General features: G+C 39.3%; 1 protein-coding gene across 1 annotated transcript; it reads right to left on the reverse strand.

Annotated features, from left to right (window-relative positions):
• Positions 1-1,515: 1,515 nt before the first annotated feature.
• On the reverse strand, positions 1,516-23,538 carry FBXO33 (F-box protein 33). The gene is made up of 4 exons (XM_061394992.1): positions 22,740-23,538; positions 6,738-6,848; positions 5,424-6,109; positions 1,516-3,575 (listed from the first exon to the last, which is right to left on the reverse strand). The coding sequence occupies exons 1-4, from the start codon at positions 23,348-23,350 to the stop codon at positions 3,304-3,306; spliced, it is 1,680 nt and encodes a 559-aa protein (XP_061250976.1). The 5' UTR covers positions 23,351-23,538; the 3' UTR covers positions 1,516-3,303.
• Between the last annotated feature and the right edge of the window lie 177 nt (positions 23,539-23,715).

Consider the following 23,715-nt stretch of genomic DNA (forward strand, 5'->3'; position numbering starts at 1 on the left):
TAATAGTGAAAAAAATCACTTGAATTTGAAAATTAACTTACATTATGTAAGAAAGCTCAACATTACACTTACCATTACATTTAGAGCTGTTAGATTTTGTAAGTATAATTTCAACTGCATACATGTTTGATATTGTGGATGGTAAGGTTTAAAAATTATCATCCATTTGTGGGGTGTTCCTCTTGGTGGGAACACTAAAATTTTTAATAGGTTATAAGTTAGAACAGTTGAAAAGATTTTATTTGAAAGTTCTATACAAATAATTATTTCCATCAACCTTCTGCATTTCTCTAATTATGTAATGAAACAATGATTTTTTTTTTTTGGCTTCAATTCCTTCTGTTATATCAGTGTGCTGCATAATATTTTCTATGTGTCAGCATATGAAAAAGCTTAGGAAGCTTTGATACAGACAATGTAGTGTGACTGTTGGGTATTATTTACACCTACTGTATGTTACTCCATCCGTTTCATTTAATGTTACTAGCTTCATAACAACCCAGTCTGGTTCATGCTATTGGATAAGCCACAAGCAAGTTAGGTGCTGAATCTATGTGTTCAGTCGTAAGCACACTGTCCTTCCGAAGCCCCGCCCTACCAACTCCCTAACTTCTCTATTCCCAGGGTGGTGGAGGAAATAGGAAAGTAATTTTAGATATGCAAATTTCATATAGTTTAGTAAGTTGTGTTTTGAAAATAAATATTTGTCTATAAGCTGTCAGACTAACATCAGCTGAAACTTTCAATGAAGAATCAGTTTTAGGCAAATCCCTCATATCACAGATGAGGAAACTGAGGCTCAAGAATCTGTGCTCTGCTCATGTAGCATTAGTCAGAGCTTAGTGGAGAAAACAGGTTAACACCCCCCAGTTTAGTGCTTTACTACATACAACTTCACTTATGTATATATTCATTGACTTTCTTTTTTCATATATTTTAGGTATTGTTTTAGTCTTTTATATACACAGACATGTTGATTCATCCAAAGGAGTTGTATCCACGAAATGAGGGAGCAATAGATATAACAACAGTTCTTTGTGAACCCCAGATTATTCCATGATGAGGCAGTCAGTGCCTGGAAGAAGTGGTGTCTGGAATGATTAGAGAAGGAAGAAGGAATGACAGCTGTTTGTCTTAACAACCAAGAATGGAGATTACAAAGCTAAACTAAAGCAGTATAGAAGTTTAAGATCTATTTAGTACTGGCATACTGAAATGTTTTTTTTTTTTTTCCTTTTCATCCAGTAGAAGAATTTTTAAATGTAGGTTCCTATAGTCTATAAATAATGTATTCTAAATACATAATACACTTGGATTTGGTGGTAACCAGTCTGTTTTATATTTTGCCACAGTGAGTTAAAAAAAATCAAAACTCTCCAAACTGTTCAAATTTAAGCTTTCCTGCACCAGACTACCAATAGGAGCTAACATGATTATACACATTGTTAAGATTACTGTAGTTTATTTAACACTAAAGGTTTTTCATGCTTCATGAACAAGAAAATGTTACAATGATCACTTTTTAATGCTTTATTCATTGATTAAAAGAATATACATTTAACATAAACCATACAACATCAGTCATCAGGTCAAACATTCAGCTGGTTTCCTTACAGTTTCTGTCAGGAGTTATTTTATCTGATCACATTTATAAGATAAAATCTCACCACATCTGGCATTTACACACCCTGTGCCAGTGGATTCACACTACTGATGTACATAAAAAATCTGCATGGTATGTGCTCACTGGAGACAAAACAGTGCACACCTGTCAAAAGGTCATTTTAATATAAGATGGTAAAACCATTTGTAAAATACATATAAACTTTTTCCATAAATAGAATCATATCTGGACATCTGTTGCATAAATTGTGTTTCCAAAGCTTACAATAGAGCAGCCAGGTCTCAGCACTGCTGGGCACCCACGTTGGCTACTTACTTTATTATTGCAGACTGTCCTTTAACATTAAATGCACAACATTCGTACCACTTAAAACTGGGGTCAGGTGGAAGTCTCACAGAGACCACGTCTGTACCGCGGTTGCCCTGAAACAGTTAAGTCGGCTTTTAAAGCCTCTCAGATATAACAAGGTTTTAAAACATACTTCATGGAATGTTCTTCATTTATCATAGCAGCTCATACCTGTGATAGAACAAGCGTTCAGTTTTTCCGTTTTTTTCCTTTACATTCACTATTCACAGTGAAACAGGTGCATGGTTTTTTTTTCTTTTTTTTTTTTTGTTTTGTGTTTTTTTTTTCAGAGATCTGAGGTTGCTGACTGAGCCACAGCACAGCTGTGTACCACAGGTCGAAATTCGACCTTAAATATTACAATCTAGCAGTATCTGGCTGGCCACAGTGGGCCAGCCCCTGCCAGCATGTGGGCACTTCTTCAGTTAAGTCTATTCTTTGGCAGCTGACACGCGCGCTGACAGAGAAAAATCCAGTGACTTGTTGCTAGGGATTTCACGACTAATGTTTGTTTGCAAGCATGTGTGTTTACAACTCTGTGATTTCATGATATTCTTTTAGGAGGTTTTACCCTGGAATATTATTTCTTTATTCCTCCACTATTTGAAATCTGGGCTAAAAAGCTAACTTGAATGTATGATGTAATTGATGAATTAAATTATGTCAGATACAGTTAGGAAAAATCCAATAATTTGAGTATTCATGTTTACACAAATGCATTTCAAAAAGGATTAAGCAATGTTCTAACCTGCTACTATATAAAATTCAGAGTGGTAATTAATGATAATTGACTATTATATATGTAATGAAAGTTAAAGTCTTGGCTTTTCTGTTAAAGATGACTCATTTGGGATCATAGTATCCTCCCTTCTTCCATTTCAAATAAAAATCAATGAAATGCTATCAGAATGAATGAATGCAGTGCATTGCATACAAATCCACCAGGCTATGGATATATATCTATATATGTATAAAAATATTTTGGCTCCTGAGCTCTGACACACAAAGAATAAAAACATCAAAAGGCAGAGTAACTCAGTGAAAAACAGTTAGCCAGCAACCTCAGACAACCTTCGGTTGTAGATTCTTAAGGTCTGGTAACAAGTCCATTAACCGTGAAAGCCCTATACAGTGTCACTTTGAACTTCTAAACCAATACCCGACTATGTTCTTTGATCAAGAAGTAGAATATACACATATAATTCTATAAAGCTAATACTGATTAAACACAGCACAAAGGGGTTAATTCACACTACTGGAAAAGAAAAAAAAAAAACATAATAGGACCCTACTTGCAAATGTAACCACAGGAATTGTACGTTAAAAAAAAGCTAAACGTCTTCGCTGAAGCTCTGCATCTCTCTGTAAAAATGACGATTTGGTTCAGTGAAGACACTGAGTGATTCGATGTCCATGACTGCATGCCAAGGCTGACCGAGGCCCAGGGACACCTGCTCAATAAGATTATGCACTGGATCCACATCCTGGTCGGCCAGTTCACCTTGGTCAAAATCAATGCTTTCTTCGGTGACTTCAAGTACTTTTAGATCAGAGCCACGAAGACGAGCAATGGCTATGAGGTTGTGTGCCCACACTGTGTAACCTTAAAAATAAGCAGAAGACAAGCACTGTCATTTCCTTGTATTTTATTTTGTCTATTTTCTACATCTGTCTTTTCCACAAATTTGTATCTCACCACTTTGGGGTCCTTTTCCTTTAAAAATATGCTGAGATCTGTGGATTCTTTACCACTGCCAGGGAAGCCCCAGTAATTGTTTAGCTCAGAGAAAAAAAAAGTCTAGAAGTCTGATATTGTCTCCAAGAACATCACTGCAGCTGGTGAACAGATAGGTGCTGTAAGTGTATTCTGGTATCAGCACATTTAGTAAAAGTGAAGACATTTAAAGTGTAATTTTATAGCTTTTGATTAACAGTACATAGTAAGCTGGTATTTTTCATTAGTAAAAGGCATCTCCTACGGTGCTTCCCAGGTGGTGCAGTGGTAAAGAATCTGCCGTGTCAGTGCAGGAGACGCAGGTCCAATCCTTGGGTTAGGAAGAGCCCCTGGAGCAGGAAATGGCAACACACTTAAGTATTCCTGCCAGGAAAATTCCATGGACAGAGAAGCCTGGCAGCATACAGTCCACGGGGTCCCAAAGAGTTGAGATGTGCGCATGCGCGCGCGCACACACACACACACACACACACACACACACACACACACACAGTACTTCACAGTCCAAAGTTATAAAGTGACACTTTAAAGATAAATTGTTAATTATCACTAGCAAATATAACGTTTTACTTAATAAGAGAAAAAAGCTTTAGCAAATTCTCTGTTGACCCAATGGTTAGGTTTCAGCTCTTTCACTGCTGGGGCCTGGGTTCGATATCTGGTTGGGTAACTAAGATCCCAGAAGCCTCTCAGCAGAGTCAAAAAAATAAAAGGAGCTTTAAAAAGACTAACTTAATTTTAAATATCTTGCTATTTCTTCATCCTATTAAAAAAATCCTAATTTATTAACTTCAATAGTGATCTATTCTTTGCTATTACTTCCAATGACTGGCCAAATTATAAAGCAAAACTTGAAAAGCAAGATACACTCCCACACTCAAATGCAGCTAAAAGATTAATTTCGGAAATAATGAAACATAATAAATTTAAGTTGTTCATGCAGACTTTCTAGTTTATATTCTCTATCTTACAAGTTTCAGAAAAGAAGTAATATATTCTTCTAACTTATAAAAGGAACTCTGTCCAAATGAAAAATAGTTCACATTCAGATGAAAGGCCTGCCAGAAAAGAGCACTTTTCAACCAACAGAACCATCATTTAAAAAATGTTGTACAAATTAAGATGTTGATACCAAGAATCTAGAAGATGAGGCAGTGAGCATGAAAGAAATCATACTTTCTTCTTCCTTCTGTGTTATGTTTTTAAGAAGAAGAAATACATCTGTTGTAGGTGAATATGTATGTTTTCTTGGATAATTTCAAATGCCATTTTTGTGAAGTACTATTAATCACATGGTGAAAGAAAAACAGTAATAAGGGAGCTGGAACAAAATAGGGTAGAAATGTGTCCTTCCACTTGAAAGTGGTATATGTTACACATGGTATACGTTATACATGTTATACACATGTTTCTGCTGCTGCTGCTAAGTCGCTTCAGTTGTGTCCGAATCTGTGTGACCCCATAGACGGCAGCCCACCAGGCTCCCCGTCCCTGGGATTCTCCAGGCAAGAATACTGGAGTGGGTTGCCATTTCCTTCTCCAATGCATGCATGCATGCTAAGTCGCTTCAGTCATGTTAGAAAGTATAAAAAATCTGCATATCAACTTGTTATAAGAGTTTTTGACAGTATAAATGTCAGTGCTATCTTTTTTATTGGTATAAAATATTTTAGCTGTAATAACAAATTCAAACTATAGCAAACAAAAGTTACCTACCATGAATTGCCAGAAGAGAGAGCTTTGTGCACCTCCATGCTAATAAAACCAACGGATCCTCATTTCGGTTGTCACTAAGATCTGGAAAACCAGACGTGTCAATCATATCATTCATTAATATAAAATGAGTGAGGAACTTGTCGTACTGCCTAGATATAAGATCAACAATAGCTCCTGAAACACAAGTGATGTAGCTGTCAAAATGAATCCTCTCTAGTGGTATACTGGGTTTCAGAATCTTTAACATATCTTCACTCTTGATATCAAAAGCCATAATATAGACCCGAAGGCTGGTGCTCTTTCTTGACAAGGCTTTCCAATGCTCATCATTTGGCATATTGTCCAGAGACTTGTGCATCACGGAAACATTGTGAACCAGGAGAGAAAGTCGCTGCAAAGGCACATGGTTATTATCGGTTAAGACTCTAGCCATCTCAGCTGTAAAGTCACAGAAATCCAGGGCAAGTGAGCGCAGATTCACAAATCGCTCCAGTTCTGCTGCGGTGATAAGGGTGCTGCTACCAGGAGTATTGTTGTCCAGTAAACTCAGGTGCTCCATGGTGTTGGCAATAGAGTTTGAGAGAGATGACAGTGACGTTGGGGTTACTATTTCCAGCATAAACCCGCAAGACAGCCATTTCAGTTGCCTACTATTACTCAGTATTTCTTCAAACAGTTGCTGAATTCTGTAAGGAAAGCACATGCCACACAATCCTGTTAAGACTTAGCTCTAGGTGGCTCAGATGGTAAAGAATCCACAGAATCCACCTGCAATGCAGGAGACATGGGTTCAATCCCTGGGTCGGGAAGATCCCCTGGAGAAGGGAATGGTAACACACTCCAGTATTCTTGCCTGGGAAATCCCATGGACAGAGGAACCTGGCAAGCTACATTCCATGCAGTTGCAAAGAGTTGGACATGACTGAGCAACTGAGTACACTCATTTGACCCGCAAGTAGTAATATCATTAAAATTCACATAAAAATGTAATACATATTACACATATAGAAATATGTTTTTCAAGTAAAGGAGCATTTTATATCAGTAGAGAAGAAAAGACTGATGACTTACAATTCATGTTATAGCAAAGTAAAGTAGAGAAGTTAAGTTTTAAATAGCAATAATTACACAGCAAATTCTTTGTCTTAAAGATTGGAATGGTATGTATTGATCACTATTTCATTGTTAAGGCATTTCCAGGGTACGTGTTCTTTTCAGAAAAAAATATCATTACTCTTTGGACAGTATCTTAAAATTTCTCAGAAAAATATGTTTATTATTACAGAGTCCCTTTCCATTAGCTATATAACTTACTGTTTAATTTTTTTGCCATCAGGGTCCACCTTGCTGAGGTATGTATTTGACAAACTTCCTTGCTGTTGTAGAACGCTTATGTCTCCAAAAAGGCTAAACTTCTGGAGGTTCCTATAAGAAAAGTAATTTAAAATGATTGTCTAAATAATTAACATAAAAGTATAAATATTAAAAGTAAACATATGCAGAAGAGATATTCTACAGAAGTTTCTACCTTAATAACTTACTTAGAATCCGACTAAGTACCTTCAGATTGCTTTTAACATACAATGAAAAACAATGCGATATAGGAGAAAACAGCATAAGCTTTAAAGACTAGAGCATAACAAGTAGTTCAGAACTCAAGGTTTTAGTGACTATGGAAAAGTATTCTTAAAGTTGCTGGAATTCAACTTTTTATCAGTAATAATAATACCTACCTTAAAGGTTTAGGGATGAATAAATCACAAAATGACATATGAAAGAACATTCAAGCTTCATATATATATATTGAAACACTGAAGCATTCAAGTTTCATATATATATATTTTTCATATACATTTTAACTATAATATAAAATTTTTCCAAACCAGTTAAAATTTCCCAAACCAGTTAACTTAATGCATTAAATTTCTAAGTGGGGCACTGCCCTGGAGATATCTTCTCAGTAAAAAATATTCTTTAAAATATAGAGAACCTTCTCTGCGGTTTTGTGATCAAACATAGAGGTTACCATTAAGAGGTCAATTAAAAAAAAAAAACTATGTAAAAAATCTGTAAATAACTTTAGCTACAAAACACACTTTTCTATATAGTAAAATTCTAAATACAGTAGGAGAAAGGATAAAGATTAAAAATACCTAAATGCTAATGATAATGGTTAAACAACAAAAATTCAACCGAGTAAATTTAAAGATCAAATTAGCTTTATTAAAAGAGTCGTTAATTGGGCAGCATCCTATGTAGCAAACAGAAAGGAGCTCTGCAGAGATATAGAAAAGGAAAGGCTTTTAAAGTAGAAAGGAAGTAGAAAAAGTAAATTATTAGTAAATAATGCACTGTTCCAGGCAATAGTCACCCTCCTAAAGGGAACTGAGAAGGCAATGGCACCCCACTCCAGTACTCTTGCCTGGAAACTCCCATGGACAGAGGAGCCTGGTAGGCTGCAGTCCATGGGGTCGCTAAGAGTCTGACACGACTGAGCGACTTCCCTTTCACTTTTCACTTTCATGCACTGGAGAAGGCAATGGCACCCCACTCCAGTACTCTTGCCTGGAAAATCCCAGGGACAGAGGAGCCTGGTGGGCTGCCGTCTATAGCACAGAGTCGGACATGACTGAAGCAACTTAGCAAAGGGAACTGAAGGGACTATATGGCAGATTGCCTCACTAATGCTGACCTGGTAATTTCAGGCTCACTGATTAAAGGTTACCATCCTGAGGCAGATTGAAACCACAGCTGTGCTAGGTATTAAGTCTTAGTTTGGTGACATGGGGTTTAGCATAACTGACCATTTTGGGTCTGCTGTTTCCTTTTTAACATAACCATTAGAGAATTACATCTGTAACTAGAAGTTTGGGATAACTATAATAAGAAATGTATAACCCACAAAAATGATAAAAAGATTTAAGTAAATGAAAAATAACATTTCTTAATATTATGACATATTTTCCCAAATTAGTAACCTTAGTTTCACTAAAAAGTCTGATTATTCTAAAACTTAGCTTGAAGAAATCTTAAGAAAGAAGAACACAGCTGGAAGAATCAGGTTCCCTAACTTCAGACTATACTACAAGGTTGTAATAATCAAAACAGCATGGTACTGGCACAAAAATATAAATATAGATCAATGAAATAGGACAGACAGTCCAGAGATAAACATAGGCACCTATGGTGATCTAACTGATGACAAAGGAGGCAAGAATATACAATGAATAAATGGACAGTCTCTTCAGTAAGTGATGCTGGGAAAAAATGAAAATGGACAGCTACACGTAAAAGAATGAAATTAGAACATTCTCTAATACCATATACAAAAATAAACTCAAAACAGATTAAAGACCTAGACATAAGACCAAATAATGTAAAACTTAAGAGGAAAACAGGCACAACATTCTTGGACATAAATTGCAGCAATATTTTTTGGATTCAGTTCCTAGAGTAATGGAAATAAAAACAAAAATAAATGGGACTTAATTAAACTTAAAAGATTCTGTACAGCAAAGGAAGTCATAAACAAAATGAAAAGACAGTCCACAGAATGGGAGAAAATATTTGCAAATGATGCAATCCACAAGGGTGCAGATAGCTCATACAGCTCAACATTTTCCTAAGAAGACATATAGATGGCCAAGAGCACATGAAAAGATGCTCAACATTGCTAATTATTAGAAACATGCAAATCAAAACTACAATGATTTATCACCTCACACCAGTCAGAATAGCCATCATCAAAAAAATCTACAAGTAATAATGCTGGAGAGGCTGTGCAGAAAAGGGAACCCTCCTATACCTGTTGATGGGGATGTAAATTGGTGCAACCACTGTGGAGAACAGCGTGGAGGTTAATTAAAAAACTAGAAAATAGAGCTACCCTATGATCCAGCAATCCCACTCCTGGGCATAATCTGGAGAAAACCATACTTCCAAAATATACATGAACCCCAGTGTTCACTGCAGTACCATTTATAATAGCCAAAACATGGAAGGAACCTAAATGTCTTATCAACAGATGAATGGATAAAGAAGATAAAGTATACATATACAACTGAATACTACTCAGCCATAAAAAAGAATGCAATAATATCATTTGCAGCAGCATGGATGGATGTAGCTTATCATACTAAATGAAGACAGAAAGACAAATATCGTATGCTATTACTATATGTGGAATCTAATTTAAAATGATACAAATGAACTTATTTACAAAACAGAAACAGACTAAGATTTCGAAAACAAACTTATGGTTCAGTTCAGTTCAGTCGCTCAGTTGTGTCTGACTCTTTGCGACTCCATGAATCGCAGCACACCAGGCCTCCCTGTCTATCACCAACTCCCAGAGTTCATCCAGACTCACGTCCATCGAGTCAGTGATGCCATCCAGCCATTTCATCCTCTGGCGTCCCCTTCTCCTCCTGCCCCCAATCCCTCCCAGCATCAGTCTTTTCCAATGAGTCAACTCCAACACCACAGTTCAAAAGCATCAATTCTTCAGCACTCAGCCTTCTTCACAGTCCAACTCTCACATTCATACATGACCACAGGAAAAACCATAGCCTTGACTAGACAGACCTTTGTTGGCAAAGTAATGTCTCTGCTTTTGAATATGCTATCTAGGTTGGTCATAACTTTCCTTCCAAGGAGTAAGCGTCTTTTAATTTCATGGCTGCAGTCACCATCTGCAGTGATTCTGGAGCCCCCAAAAATAAAGTCTGACACTGTTTCCACTGTTTCCCCATCTATTTCCCATGAAGTGATGGGACCGGATGCCATGATCTTCGTTTTCTGAATGTTGAGCTTTAAGCCAACTTTTTCACTCTCCACTTTCACTTTCATCAAGAGGCTTTTTAGTTCCTCTTCAATGTTGGGAGTAAGGATAAATTATCAACCTGAGATAAATAAACACACATTATTATATATAAAATAACCAATAAGGACCTACTGTATAGTACAGGGAACTCTACTCAATATTCTGCAATAATATTATATTATTAATAATATTCTTCAACTAATTGCATTCTTTTTTAATCCTATTTTACAAAGTCATCATCCAGATCCAGAGCGAAGTCAGACTGTTAAGTACTTATAATTTAGAAACTGAGGCTACAGACTGCTCTCCTACCCTCTACTCGTTCAATTATCAGATATGTACTGTATCAGTTACATGAAAAGTTATTGTGGTTAAGTTACAAAGGTACATGAGTTTAGATTCTTGGCGTGGAAATAAAGGTTTTATTTTAAAAAGGCTAATTAAAAAATCAGGAGAGACTAAAGAAGTATTGACAGTTTTGTTAAGTGTATTAATGTTATTTTGGTTGTATGTATTGCTTGCTCAGTCACTTCAGTCGTATCTGACTCTCTGCAGCACTATGGACTGCAGCCTGCCAGGCTCCTCTGTACATGGGGATTTTCCAGGCAAGAATACTGGAGTGGGTTGTTGGGCCCTCCTCCAGGGGATCTTCGAAACTCAGGGACTGAACCTGCATCTCACACATACCTGCACTGGCAGGTGGGTTCTTTATCGTTAGTGCCATCTGGGAAGTCCTAAATGTATATGTTCAGTTCAGTCGCTCAGTCCTGTCTGACTCTTTGCGACCCCATGAATCACAGCACACCAGGCCTCCCTGTCCATCACCAACTCCCGGAGTTCACTCAGACTCATGTCCATTGAGTCAGTGATGCCATCCAGCCATCTCATCCTCTGTCGCCCCCTTCTCCTCCTGCCCCCAATCCCTCCCAGCATCAGGGTCTTTTCCAATGAGTCAACTCTTCGCATGAGGTGGCCAAAGTACTGGAGCTTCAGCTTTAGAATCATTCCCTCCAGAGAAATTCCAGGGCTGATCTCCTTCAGAATGGACTGGTTGGATCTCCTTGCAGTCCAAGGGACTCTCAGGAGTCTTCTCCAACACCGCAGTTCAAAAGCATCAATTCTTCGCTCAGCTTTCTTCACATATATGTCCATAATTTTCAGAATTTTATATTGAAATGTGTAGTATAAAATGAATGACATCTATATATTGGATTTCCTTTCAAATACTTTAGTAAAGATAAATGGTTGCTGAATACTGCTCTTTCTCTAGGAAAACTAGTTTAGGATTTCAAGACTATCAAGAACACAAATACTCCTCTGCTCTCTGCAGTACTGGCAACATGACTGGGGCTCACCCAGCCCCATGATCATGGTGGTAACTCTTCTGCGACTTTGGTATGGAGAAGGTGTGTGGCTTGGGAAGGTGGATCTAAGCTATAGATCAAAGTTTTTTGCCTCAGGTGAGTGCTTTTCTCCTTTGCCTTGAACCAAAGTTGATTTTTTGAGGTTTCTAAGAATGAGATTCTTTTTGGAAGTTATCAGCAATATGTGAATAACAAACCAGGTTAAAAGATGGCTCAAGTGTCACCCCAGTTTCCTGCCTTTTCCTTGCCCATTTCAGAGATGTAACAGAAGAGTACACAAGACAAGTTCCTGGACAGAAAAACTGATTTACCTGACTTAGTATTAACAGTGATAAGACCAGTGATTTGGAGCAAACGAAAGGAAGAAGGCTTATGCAGAGTACTATGCGATTGATGCAAAAGTAATAGCAGTTTTTCATTGCTGAATTTTGCCATTTGCTATTCCAATGCATTCTTAAATAAATGTGGTTATGTTATACATTAATGTGCACTTCTCGCTTTATGTTTTTTGCTTATGACATTATTTGCTGTGTATTTTATATTTATTTTAGACTAGGGAAATGATGTTAGACAAAAAGCAAATTCAAGTAATTTTCTTATTGGAGTTTAAAATGGGTCATAAAGCAGTGGAGACAACTCACAATATCAACAATGAATGCACTTGGCCCAGGAATTGATAATCAACATACAGTGCAGTGGTGGTTCAAGAAGTTTTGCAAAGGAGACCAGAGCCCTGAAGATGAGGAGCATAGTGGCTGGCCATTGGAATGACGATGACCAATTGAGAGCAATCATCAAAGCTGATCCTCTTACAACTATATGAGAAGCTGCTGAAGAACTCAATGTCAACCATTCTACAGTTGTTTGGCATTTGAAGCAAACTGGAAAGGTGAAAAAGCTACATAAGCTGACTGAAAAAAAAATCATTGTTTTTGAAATGTCATCTTCTCTTTTTTTTTTTCACAAAACAGAAGGAACCACTTCTTGATCGGATTGTGACATGTGACGAAAAGCGGATTTTCTAGGACAACTGGCCAATGACCAACTCAGTGGCTGGACGCAGAAGTTAACAAAGCACTTCCCAAAGCCAAATTTGCACCAAAAAAAGGTCATGGTCACTGTTTGGTGGTCAGCTGCTAGTCTGATCCCAATTGTTTTCCATGACAATGCCTGACCACATGTTGTACAACCAATGCTTTAAAAGTTTAATGAACTGGTTTATGAAGTTTTGCCTCATCTGCCAATTCACCTGACGTCTAGCCAAGTGACTCCCACTTCTTCAGTAGCTCAACAACTTTTTGTAGGGAAAATGCTTCCACAACCAGCAGAAGGCAGAAAATGCTTTCCAAGAGTTCCCTGAATCCCAGAAGCATGGATTTTTATGCTATAGGAATAAACAAATTGATTTCTCATTGTCAAAGATGTGTTGATTGTAATGGTTCCCATTTTCATTAATAAAGATGTGTTTGAGTCTAGTTATAATGACTTAAAATTCATGGTCCAAAACCGCAATTATGCTTGCACCAATATAATACTTGCTGCTTCTTTTCACTTAGTCTTACCATCTTGAACCTACAGCTTTTATGTGGGTCAGACTTAAGCAAATTTCAAGGAGTAATGGGTTTACATGAAACAGGAAAGTGAAGGAGGAGAAAAAAATCCAAGTGACTGCAGTGAGGAAGGCCAGGAAGTTTTTGGGGAAATTCGACAAATTGATTCTAATTTATGTAAGGCCTATATGAGCAGAGCACTGGTTAAAGACAAGCCATGCTTTCAATTTCTTAAATAAATGTGGTTATGTTATACATTAGTTCTACTTCATGAAATTAAAACACACAAAAAAACAACAACTATCAAAATACTCACGACACTTTTCACAGAACCGGAACAAATTATCCTAAAATTTTTATGGACATAAATCTAAGACAAAGGAGAGAAAAATATATTGATACAATGGAGAAAAGACAGTCTCTTCGATAAGTGGTCCTGAGCAAAATGGACAGCTACATGTAAACTGAAGTCAGAACACTCCCTCACACCATACATAAAAATAAATCCCAAATGATTTAAAGACTGAGGTATAAGACATGACCGGAGAAGGCGATGGCACCCCACTCCAGTACTTTTGCCTGGAAAATCCCATGGATGGAGGAGCCTGGTGGGCTGCAGTCCATGGGGTCGCTACGAGTTGGACACGACTGAGCAACTTCACTTTCACTTTTCACTTTCATGCATTGGAGAAGGAAATGGCAACCCACTCCAGTGTTCTTGCCTGGAGAATCCCAGGGGCGGGGGAGCCTGGTGGGCTGCCGTCTATGGGGTCGCACAGAGTCGGACACGACTGAAGCGACTTAGCAGCAGCAGCAGCAGCAGCATAAGACATGACACCATACAACTTTTAGAAGGGAACATAAGCAAAACATTGTCAGACATAAACTGTAGCAATACTTTCTTAGCTATGTCTCCTAAGGCAAAAGAAATATGGCCATCATCAAAAAATCTACAAACAATAAACGCTGGAGAGGATTTGGAGAAAAGGGAATGTTCTAGCACTGTTGGTGGGAATGTAAATTGATACAGCTACTATGGAGAACAACATGGAGACTCCTTTAAAAACTAGGACTAAAACTACCATATGACCCTGCAATCCCACTACTGGGTGTATGCCCTAAGAAAGCCATAACTGGAAAAACACATGTACCCCAATGTCCATAGAAGCACTATTTTCAATAGCTAGGATACGGAAGCAACCTAGATGTCCGATGACAGATGAATGGATAAAGAAGATGCAGTACTATACACAATGGAGTATTACTCAGACATAAAAAAGAACAAATCTGAATCAGTTCTAGTGAACTGGTTATAACCTAGAGCCTATTATACAGACTGAGGGCTTCCCTGGTGGCTCAGCAGTAAGAGAGTTTGCCTGCAATGCAGGAGACGTGGGTCCATGGGTTCAATTACTGGCTTGGGAAGATCCCCTGGAGAAGGAAATGGCAACCCGCTCCAGCACTCTTTCCTGGGAAATCCCATGGACAGAGGAGCCTGGCAGGCTACAGTCTATAGGATGGCAAGAGTTGACACAACTTAGCAAGTAAACCACCACCATCATACAGAGTAAGTCAGAAAGAGAAAAACAAGTATCGTATTTAATGCATGTATACAGAATCTAGAAAAATGAAACTGATGAACCTATTTTCAGGGAAGGAATGGAGACTCAGAAAATGGAATTGTGGACACAGTAGGGGAAGGACAGGGAGACGAATTAAGAAAGCAGCATCGACATATATAAGCTACCATGTACAAAACAGAGAGCTGGGGAGAAGCTGCTATGTAACACAGGGAGCCCAGCCTGGCCTCTGTGATGACCAAGATGGGTGGGACAGGGGAAGGGGAGGGAGGTGATAGATGTATAATAATGGCTCATGTGCATTGTTGTATGGCAGAAACCAACAGAACTTTGTAAAGCAATTTTCCCCCTATTAAAAAGAAATAAAAATTAAAAAGATAATCTATGGAATGGGAGAAAATATTCATAAATGATGTGACTGACAAAGGGGTTACTCTCCAAAATATACAAGTAGTTCATATAACTCAACATCAAAAAAACAAATCAATCAAAAAAATGGTCACTTATCTGTGAAATCTAAAAAATAATATAAATATATCTATATAGAAAACAGAAGCAAACTCACAGACATAGAAAACAAATTTATGGCTACAAAAGCAGAAAAGGAGGATGGAGAGGAATAAATTAGGGGCATGAAATTAATAAACTATTATACATAAAATAGATAGGCAACAAAGATTTACTGTATAACACAGGCAACTATATTCAATATCTTGTAAAAACCTACAGTGGAAAATAATCTGAAAAAAAAATATGTAAGTGAATCACTTTGCTGCATACCTGAAAACTAATAATAATATTCTAAATCAACTATACTTCAATAAAAATTTTTTAAAAAGAAATTAAACAACCACATACAACTTTTCACTGAAAAGAGAGATCTTATTTTGTTCTTAGGGTAAAAATTTCCCTATGAATCAAACGATCAACGCAATTTTTGATAGCCTTATTATAAAACCCTATACATACAGATTCAGTGCGTTAGTTTGGGCAATTCTTTGAAAACAATATTAACCACCCGTGAGCTTAAGAAATACTCCCCAAGGTCTAACTGAAGAGTGCTGAAAACTCTTCATTTTTCTCTGAGATTTCTTTGGATTATTTAGTATAACCTTTAAATTAGAGTTAATACAGCTAAGTCTAATTAACTATGAAAAAGGAGACTACATACAAACTTGATTATTTAAAAAGATGCAATTGTTAACAAGGTTAAGTCTTTCTCAATGATGCACTGCTGCTGCTGCTGCTAAGTCGCTTCAATCGTGTCCGACTCTGTGCGACCCCAAAGACGGCAGCCAACCAGGCTCCGCCATCCCTGGGATTCTCCAGGCAAGAACACTGGAGTGGGTTGCCATTTCCTTCTCAATGATGCACAGGAGGCCACAAAATGCAATTTTTTCCTTTTCTAACCTAATAAGCTAATCTGTATCATTGCATGAAATTTTTTCAGATCAATTCTAATCTTCTTAGTCCATGTTTGATATCAAATGTCTACATTTACATAATACTTTTTAATAACATATTTCCTCCTCTCAGAAATGTTAATAAATGACCACAGCCAAATCAAACAAAGAAGACAAATACTTTAGAGAAATGCTGACTAACAGAACTTCCTGCCATGATGGAAATGCTCTATTTTATGGTGTCCAAAATGGTAGTCACTAGCCACATATGGAGCACTTGAAATGTGTCTAGTACAGCAAACTAAATCTTTAATTTTAGCCAAGTAATTTAAAATTTGATTAGCTATATGTGGCTATTGGTACAGCTTCAGAGATTCCACAATTAAGTCATAGTGAAGTGAAGTTGCTCAGTCGTGTCCAACACTTTGAGACCCGATGGACTGTAGCCTACCAGGCTCCTCCCTCCATGGGATTCTCCAGGCAAGAGTACTGGAGTGGGGTGCCATTGCCTTCTCCAGGGGATCTTCCCAACCCAGGGATCGAACCCAGGTCTCCCACATTCCAGGCATAACTAAGTCATAGGCCTATAGTAGTATTCCTTATCAACTTTCTTAGGATCCATTAACTAAAAGCAATTTTCCAGAATTTGTTATATGAATTCACTTACTGAACTGTTGTTGTTGCTTAGTCACTAAGTTGTGTCCGACTCTTTGTGACCCCATGGACTGTAGCCTGCCAGGCTCTCTATGTCCATGGGATTTTCCAAGCAAGAGTATTAGAGTGGGTTCCCGATCCAGGGACCAAACATGCATCTCCTGTATTGGAAGGAGGATTCTTTACCATTGAGCCACCAGGGAAGCCCCCACTTACTGAATTACCATCATCCTCAAATCCCAGGGGTTACGAAATAAAAAAAGGTTTATTTAAATAAGACTGACATTTAAAACTGTTATTTATGGAGAAGGAAATAGCAACCCACTCCAGTATTCTTGCCTGGTAAATCCCATGGACGGAGGAGCCTGGTAGGCCACAGTCCATGGGGTCGCAAGGAGTCAGAAAAAAACAAAAACAAAAACAAAAAAAAACTGTTATTTAACATATTATTAAAAGACAATTTTAACAGTACTAAGGAAGAAAGAAAGAAAACTGAGTGAGTTTTAAAGACAAATGGTAAAAAAATATTTGATTCTTCCTTTCCTCTACATCCTAGTAGCATGTCTTCTTGGCTCTACTTCCAAACATATATATTCCATATCCATCCACTTTTAAAAAATCTTTTCTTCCATCATACTCTAGGCTATCATCACCTCTTACGAGGATTATTCATTCATTACACAGTAACCAGAATGATTGCCTTAAAATGCAAATTAGATCACCTTATGCTTGTCCTTAACATTTTTTCAGTAACTTCTATTCTTAGAATATAGTCCAAACTTTATTCCACAAGTGCTCATAAAAAATCAACATTCCTTCCTCCTCCTACACTTAAGAGCTCACTGTGACACTGCTCTCACCCTTCACATGGTCCTGCCTTACTTTCTCTCCTGCTGTTGCAAGAAGCCAAAAATTTGGCTGGCTGAAAGCCTTGCTGCTTAGTCTTTTTTCTGCTTGGAATGCTGTTTGCTCAAATCTTCAGATGGGTAACTTGTCATTCATGTAGCAGCTTAAATGTCCTTTATAGAAAAAGTTTTTCCCTCACCAATCTATCTCAAGTTGCCACCTAGTCACTATTACATAGTCCTCTTACTTTCACAATCGAAATAATCTTTCATTTGTTTACTTGCTTCTGCCTATCTTTTCCCTCCGGAATGTCGAATCCATGGGAACAGGGAGTTTGTCTTCACTGCTTGGCACATAGTATACTCTCAATATTTGGAGGGGGAAAAAAAACATATTTTAACAATTATCTTCTTAAATCAGCTATAAATTTAACAACTTGGGTGAACTCTTCCGAGGCTGCCTCAGAACTAAAACATTAAAATGGAGATCACTTAATCCCTTCACTCAAAAGCTGCTCAGTCACTTCTTGTAACACAGGAAAAATATTTTACTTGGATGACCTTTTTGTTGAGTTTTATCTCCTATCCTCTATCTTCAGTTCTCAGTCACTGGAAGAATGTACCTATGGACTAGCTGCTGCTGCTAAGTCACTTCAGTCGTGTCCGACTCTGTGCGACCCCATGGATGGCAGCCCACCAGGCCCCGCAGTCCCTGGGGTTCTCTAGGCAAGAACACTGGAGTGGGTTGCCATTTCCTCCTCCAATGCATGAAAGTGAAAGTGAAGGTGAAGTCACTCAGTCATGTCTGACTCTTAGCGACCCCATGGACTGCAGCCTTCCAGGCTCCTCCGTCCATGGATTTTCCAGGCAAGAGTACTGGAGTGGGGTGCCATTGCCTTCTCCGCCTATGGACTAGAGAGAGCTCTAATTCCTCTTAGCAGCCCTCCAAGGAGATTAGTTTCTTCATCAGTTTAGTCTCCTTTCTGCTCCATGACCTTGAAGCTATCCCCATGGAGTCACTTTAATCTGTCCGTTTTAAGGTGAGGAGTCTGTTGGGTAAAGTATCTCTTCTCTAAAAGCAACCATCTCTTGGGCAGGAAGGACTGGTCAGAGTCCCAATATATTTTAATACACATATTCTCCAAATGGGCTTTTTAAAACAAATAAGAAAAGTTAGCTCTCAAAAGTGAAATATTATTATTGCATGTATTTATTGCCCCGTGATGGGAAAAATATTTCAAGAAAAATAAGGCTCAGGGTTGTTGGAGATAATACCTTCAAGAATTTCCTACCTTCTTGGATAGTAATAGGAAATGTCCAAAGAATTTTTAATCTATTTTAAGATGTATTTTTAGATTGCCTTATCAGTTGCTGGGTCTTGGCATACTGATGTTGAAAAAAATATTAAGATAAGATTCTCTGTGACTGCATGTGCCAAGTCAGCAGACCACATCTAAGAATTATTGATAGGTGTTCTACTACTACTGCTGCTGCTGCTAAGTCGCTGCAGTCGTGTCCGACTCTGTGCGACCCCATAGACGGCAGCCCACCAGGCTCCCTTGTCCCTGGGATTCTCCAGGCAAGAACACTGGAGAGGGTTGCCATTTCCTTCTCCAATGCATGAAAGTGAAAAGTGAAAGTGAAGTCGTTCAGTCGTGTCCGACTCTTAGCGATCCCATGGACTGTAGCCTACTAGGCTCCTCTGTCCATGGGATTTTCCAGGCAAGAATACTGGAGTGGGGTGCCATTGGGGTATATAAGCAGGCACAGTAAAAAAAAAACTGGTCAATCTAGATATTTAGATTTTTTTTAAATTGTAGGATAATTGCTTTACAATGTTGTGTTAATTTCTGCCGTAAATTCATGTGAATTAGCCATAAATATACATACGTCCCCTCCCTCCTAAACCTCCCCTCCACCCCATGTAGTTAGAATTTTAACAAGAAAATCACGCTTGTACAAAGTCTCTCTGGCTTGCATCTTTTGGAAAAGTACTGCCCTCAACCCAAAAAAGCCTCATGCAAAATATTTATATAGTCCAGGAAAGTGTAAATCAGATGTTGACAATGTACCTATGCTTACTGATTAAGTATTTTTAGTGACTGAGTCTATTAGCTATTATCATAATCTTATTGTCCCTGAAGTCTCATTTTTCCTAAGGAGTATGAAATACAGCATTTTTAATAGGTAGTACTCAACTTGACAACCACGTTAAAGTCTAAAAATGCATATTTATATTTGTTGTTTTGAACTTCTAAGTACAATTTCCTATAGAAGAAATTCAGCCAATTTAACCTACAATACAGTTGAATGTGTACTTATTTTTTTTCTTTTTTAGTATTTTGAATAATAATTTTTTATTTACGTTCTTACTGTTGATCAAGAAGGCAGGTATCCTAGCCCTCTCTGGAGAAGTGAACTCTGAAGACAGAAGACTGTGTTTTACCCTCTGGGAGGCATTTCTGTACCTCTTTGATACTCATCAGTTGTCCCTAACACCTAAGAAATTGGTAAGGTGGCTACAATCACTCTGAGAGTACATGTGCATACCCAGGAATTAAGCAAAATGCCAATTATTCTCTCAGAACAGTACCCTTGAAAAGTTCCCACAATTCAAGGTTATGGTTTTAGTTCTTTAACTCAGAGACAAGAAAATAACTGAAACACAGCAAAATAAAAGTTTGAATTGTATAAAATTCAACATAAAGGCAGGAAGCATAAAGTTTGTGACTTGGTAGGTTCATATCCTCCTCTTCTACCTATAAACTGGTAGAAATAATAAGGCAAAAGCACTGTAAAATTTACCTTGGAAATGTAAAGAACAATGTCAAATATTGATTTTTCTCATTAGTTACTGAATTTTTTGGTTTTATAAAATCAAAGAATACTGAACACTAAAGCATTTGAGTTACTCTTCATTGAGCCTGAGTCTGATGTTTAAGTGATTATGAAGGAAATAAGAATAGGCTTTATCAGAGTTATCAAATAAACATCTTGGTTTAAAACATTTTCAAATTTCTCTAAAGAAAACTAGTTTCACTTAAATTTTTAACATCCATATTAGTACTTCCAATATTAGTAGAGTATCTCAAAATATTTTCAAAAATAAAGCTGAGATCTTCCTTCCAAATATATGAAGATTTTTTTAGAGGGCAGTCTTATAGACAAGTAGATTGAGATGCTAAAGAGGTAGGTTCACTTTTATTAGTCAACTTTACCTCAACACATACAGCTAAAAAAATAAAAATTGACAGGGGTGAGGAAGGGACCGGAGAAAAACTAAACAACGAAGGGAAGAAGTGACATATCACTCTTTTGCCTTATAACCTTTACCTGTCCAACCAACCAATCGGTTAAAAGGAACTAGATAGAAACTTTGTAAAGTGGGTTCTTACTTGGACAAAAGACGTGCATTTTTAAATGACTGCTCAGAACTGCTATCTAACGTCAAGAAAAATATAACTGATACTGGCAAATCACTTGACCCTGTTACGTTTCAGTTTCGTTTCTATAGAGAATCCACCCCACTTCTACCCTCCACTGAATCATCAGTAATAAGTGCTCACTACTGACTCTAACCTCTGGGTCACCTGGGCCTCCAGCCACACATCCAACTCTGACAGAAAGTCTCCAACATGATCAAGACCAACTTATAGCCTTAAACAGCCTCTTTTGCCACATAAAATCAAAGTGAGGAAATAAAATGGCTTGGTGTGAAAAGCTAGGAAAATACACAGTATACTGGGATGATGCAGCCATGCTCCGGATACAACTTGCAGCTAATGCTTATTCTCCACCCTTGTGATTCAAACAGAGAATTAAGAATACAGATGTATCTATCTCACTTAGCATAACCAGGACCTTCACTCCATCCTGTTCAACATAATGTATTTACTGCAAAAGGAAGTACACTGCTGTCAGAGAAAAACAATACTGTATGATAATGCTGTATAGTTATTTGCTGTATGATAATTTGCAAATTATTTGACCCTGTTAGGTTTCAGTTTCCTTTCTATAAAGCAGGGATAATAGCAGCTGTCCTAACTCCCAGGTTCGGCTGGAAGGATCAAATAAGATCCTGAATGTGAAACTACTTGCAAACTGCTAAACTCTTACTGCTATCTAAGTTGCTCCTTTTTTGAACTTATGAACTTTCCTCTACCTCACAGTTTAATTTTAAGCTTAGAATATCCAGATAGAGAAAATCTACGTTAAGAGGATTCTGGAGAGGGCGGTAGATAAATAATGGAAAACACTGATTAGGACGACGGGCCAGAACACAGGAAGTTAGCCCCAGAATTACAGTAAAGTCTTGATGCACAATCAGGACAGTTTGGGCTTACCCTTTGCAGACACTGGCCAGTTCCCTCAACACACGCAAACACCAAGCTGTACTGTGCTACTTTTAGGTGAATCACTGGGGACAAGTTGAGTCTGGAGGTGCAAAAGGGAGGGACCTTCTAATCCTGATGATTAGGCAGTTCCCCGATCCCTTAAAAAAATTTTTTTCTCCTACTCTGTGCCTGGCCTAGTTAAAACCATTTTCGGTAAGAAAATGGCTGTAAAAGATTTCTTTTTTTGCCGGGAGAGTCTCCAACCTATGCGAAACCTGTGGCATACCTACTCCCTCCGCCACCACGAACTATTTTGATCGGATAGGTTCAGAATGAAACAACAACAATAACAACAACAACAAAAAACAGATTAGTTTTCTCCCCAGACTCATTCACAGGCCTCACCCTCCAAGCTTCAGCTCTGTCATCCGTAAAATGAAGAATGACCGCGCCTGTACTCCATCCCACTGCTGCCGAAAGGATGAATGAGACAGTGCCTGGAAGGCGCCAGGAGTGCTGTCTGATAAACACCAAGTCCATTACTGTTTATAAAGTATTAGGATGAGTCCTGTTATGTCCTCCTGCCTCAAGGAAATCGCCGGATTAGAACTGACACCCCCAGTCACCGAAAAAAGCAACGCTGAAGCGGGCGGGGCGTTTCCACACTGAATCTATTTCGAGGTGAGAGGAAGCAGACGACCCTGCGTCCCGGGAAGTGGAGGCGGTGGGGAGGAGGAGGAACGGAGGGGCTGCGAAGAGCCTACCTGTTGTTCCGGATGCTGACTAGCACGCACAGGACCAGCTCTAAGTAGGTGCGCAGCACTTCCAGCCAACGGGTTGAGAGCTGCAGGGCTTCGACTTCTTCCCCGCCAGTCCCGGCGTCCGCGCTGCCTCCTCCATCGCCCGGGCCGCCGCCGCCGCCGCTGCTCAGGTAGTTCTCCGCGGCGAATTCAACACGCAGCTCTCGCACGAACCAGCCGCACTTGCGCATGAGGAATTCGAGCCGTGGCTGCTCCGCGGGCGAGACACGGAGGCAGATGCGGAGCTGGGGCCAGAGAGCCGGGTAGAAGAGGCACTCGCGCCAGTGCGAGCAGGAGGCCGAGGCCCGGAGCCGGTCGGACGCGGACAGGAAGGAGAAGATGTGCACGATCAGCTCGCTAGGCAGCGACGCGGCGCCTGCCGCCTGCCCGCACAGAGCCATCCGGCCCCGCCGCCGGCTGCCGGTCCCCGGCCGCCCCCGCAGACCCCGGAGCAGCCCCCGCAGCCGTCGCAGCTGCTGCAGCCGCAGCCGCCGCCACCGCGCCACCCGGGCGGCCCCGGCTCGGGTTCGGGCTCCCGGTGGTCGGGGCTGCGGCACTGACAAGAACAACAACATCAATGACAAGGAAGAAGGGGGCGGAACCGTCGTGGGTCTCGGCGGAACCAAGTGCGGCACAACTTGCGGAGAGGGGGAAAGGCCTCTGCGGGGGTGGCCTCCAGATAGCCAGCCTCTGGCCTCTCCAACTTTACTCACGCGCGTCCGAGGCCTGCGCTCCCGAGAACTTAAAAACCCTCCCTTGTACTGGTTAGGAGCCCGGAAGCGGCAGGATTTATTTTAAGGAACCGGGAGCCCTCCCCGCGCCTGGAGGCGGAGGCAGAGCAGTGGTAGGCGCTGAGTTTGACGTCACCGGTGGTAGGCGGAGACTGGGCGTGACTGGGCGCGACTTCCGGAAGAAGGGCGCGCCCGCTTGCCGGTAGGAA

Source organism: Bos javanicus, chromosome 21 (genome assembly GCF_032452875.1).
Source record: "Bos javanicus breed banteng chromosome 21, ARS-OSU_banteng_1.0, whole genome shotgun sequence".
NCBI lineage: Eukaryota > Metazoa > Chordata > Mammalia > Artiodactyla > Bovidae > Bos > Bos javanicus.

What these genes read in the sequence shown, in the direction of transcription:
- FBXO33 (XM_061394992.1), bottom strand. Translation starts at nt 23,350, where the DNA reads ATGTTGTTGTTCTTGTCAGTGCCGCAGCCCCGACCACCGGGAGCCCGA. An exon ending in GTCAGCATCCGGAACAACAG is followed by an intron (nt 6,849 to 22,739) that starts GTAGGCTCTTCG and finishes CTTTTCTTATAG; the next exon opens with GAACCTCCAGAAGTTTAGCC. An exon ending in GATGGCAAAAAAATTAAACA is followed by an intron (nt 6,110 to 6,737) that starts GTAAGTTATATA and finishes CTTTCCTTACAG; the next exon opens with AATTCAGCAACTGTTTGAAG.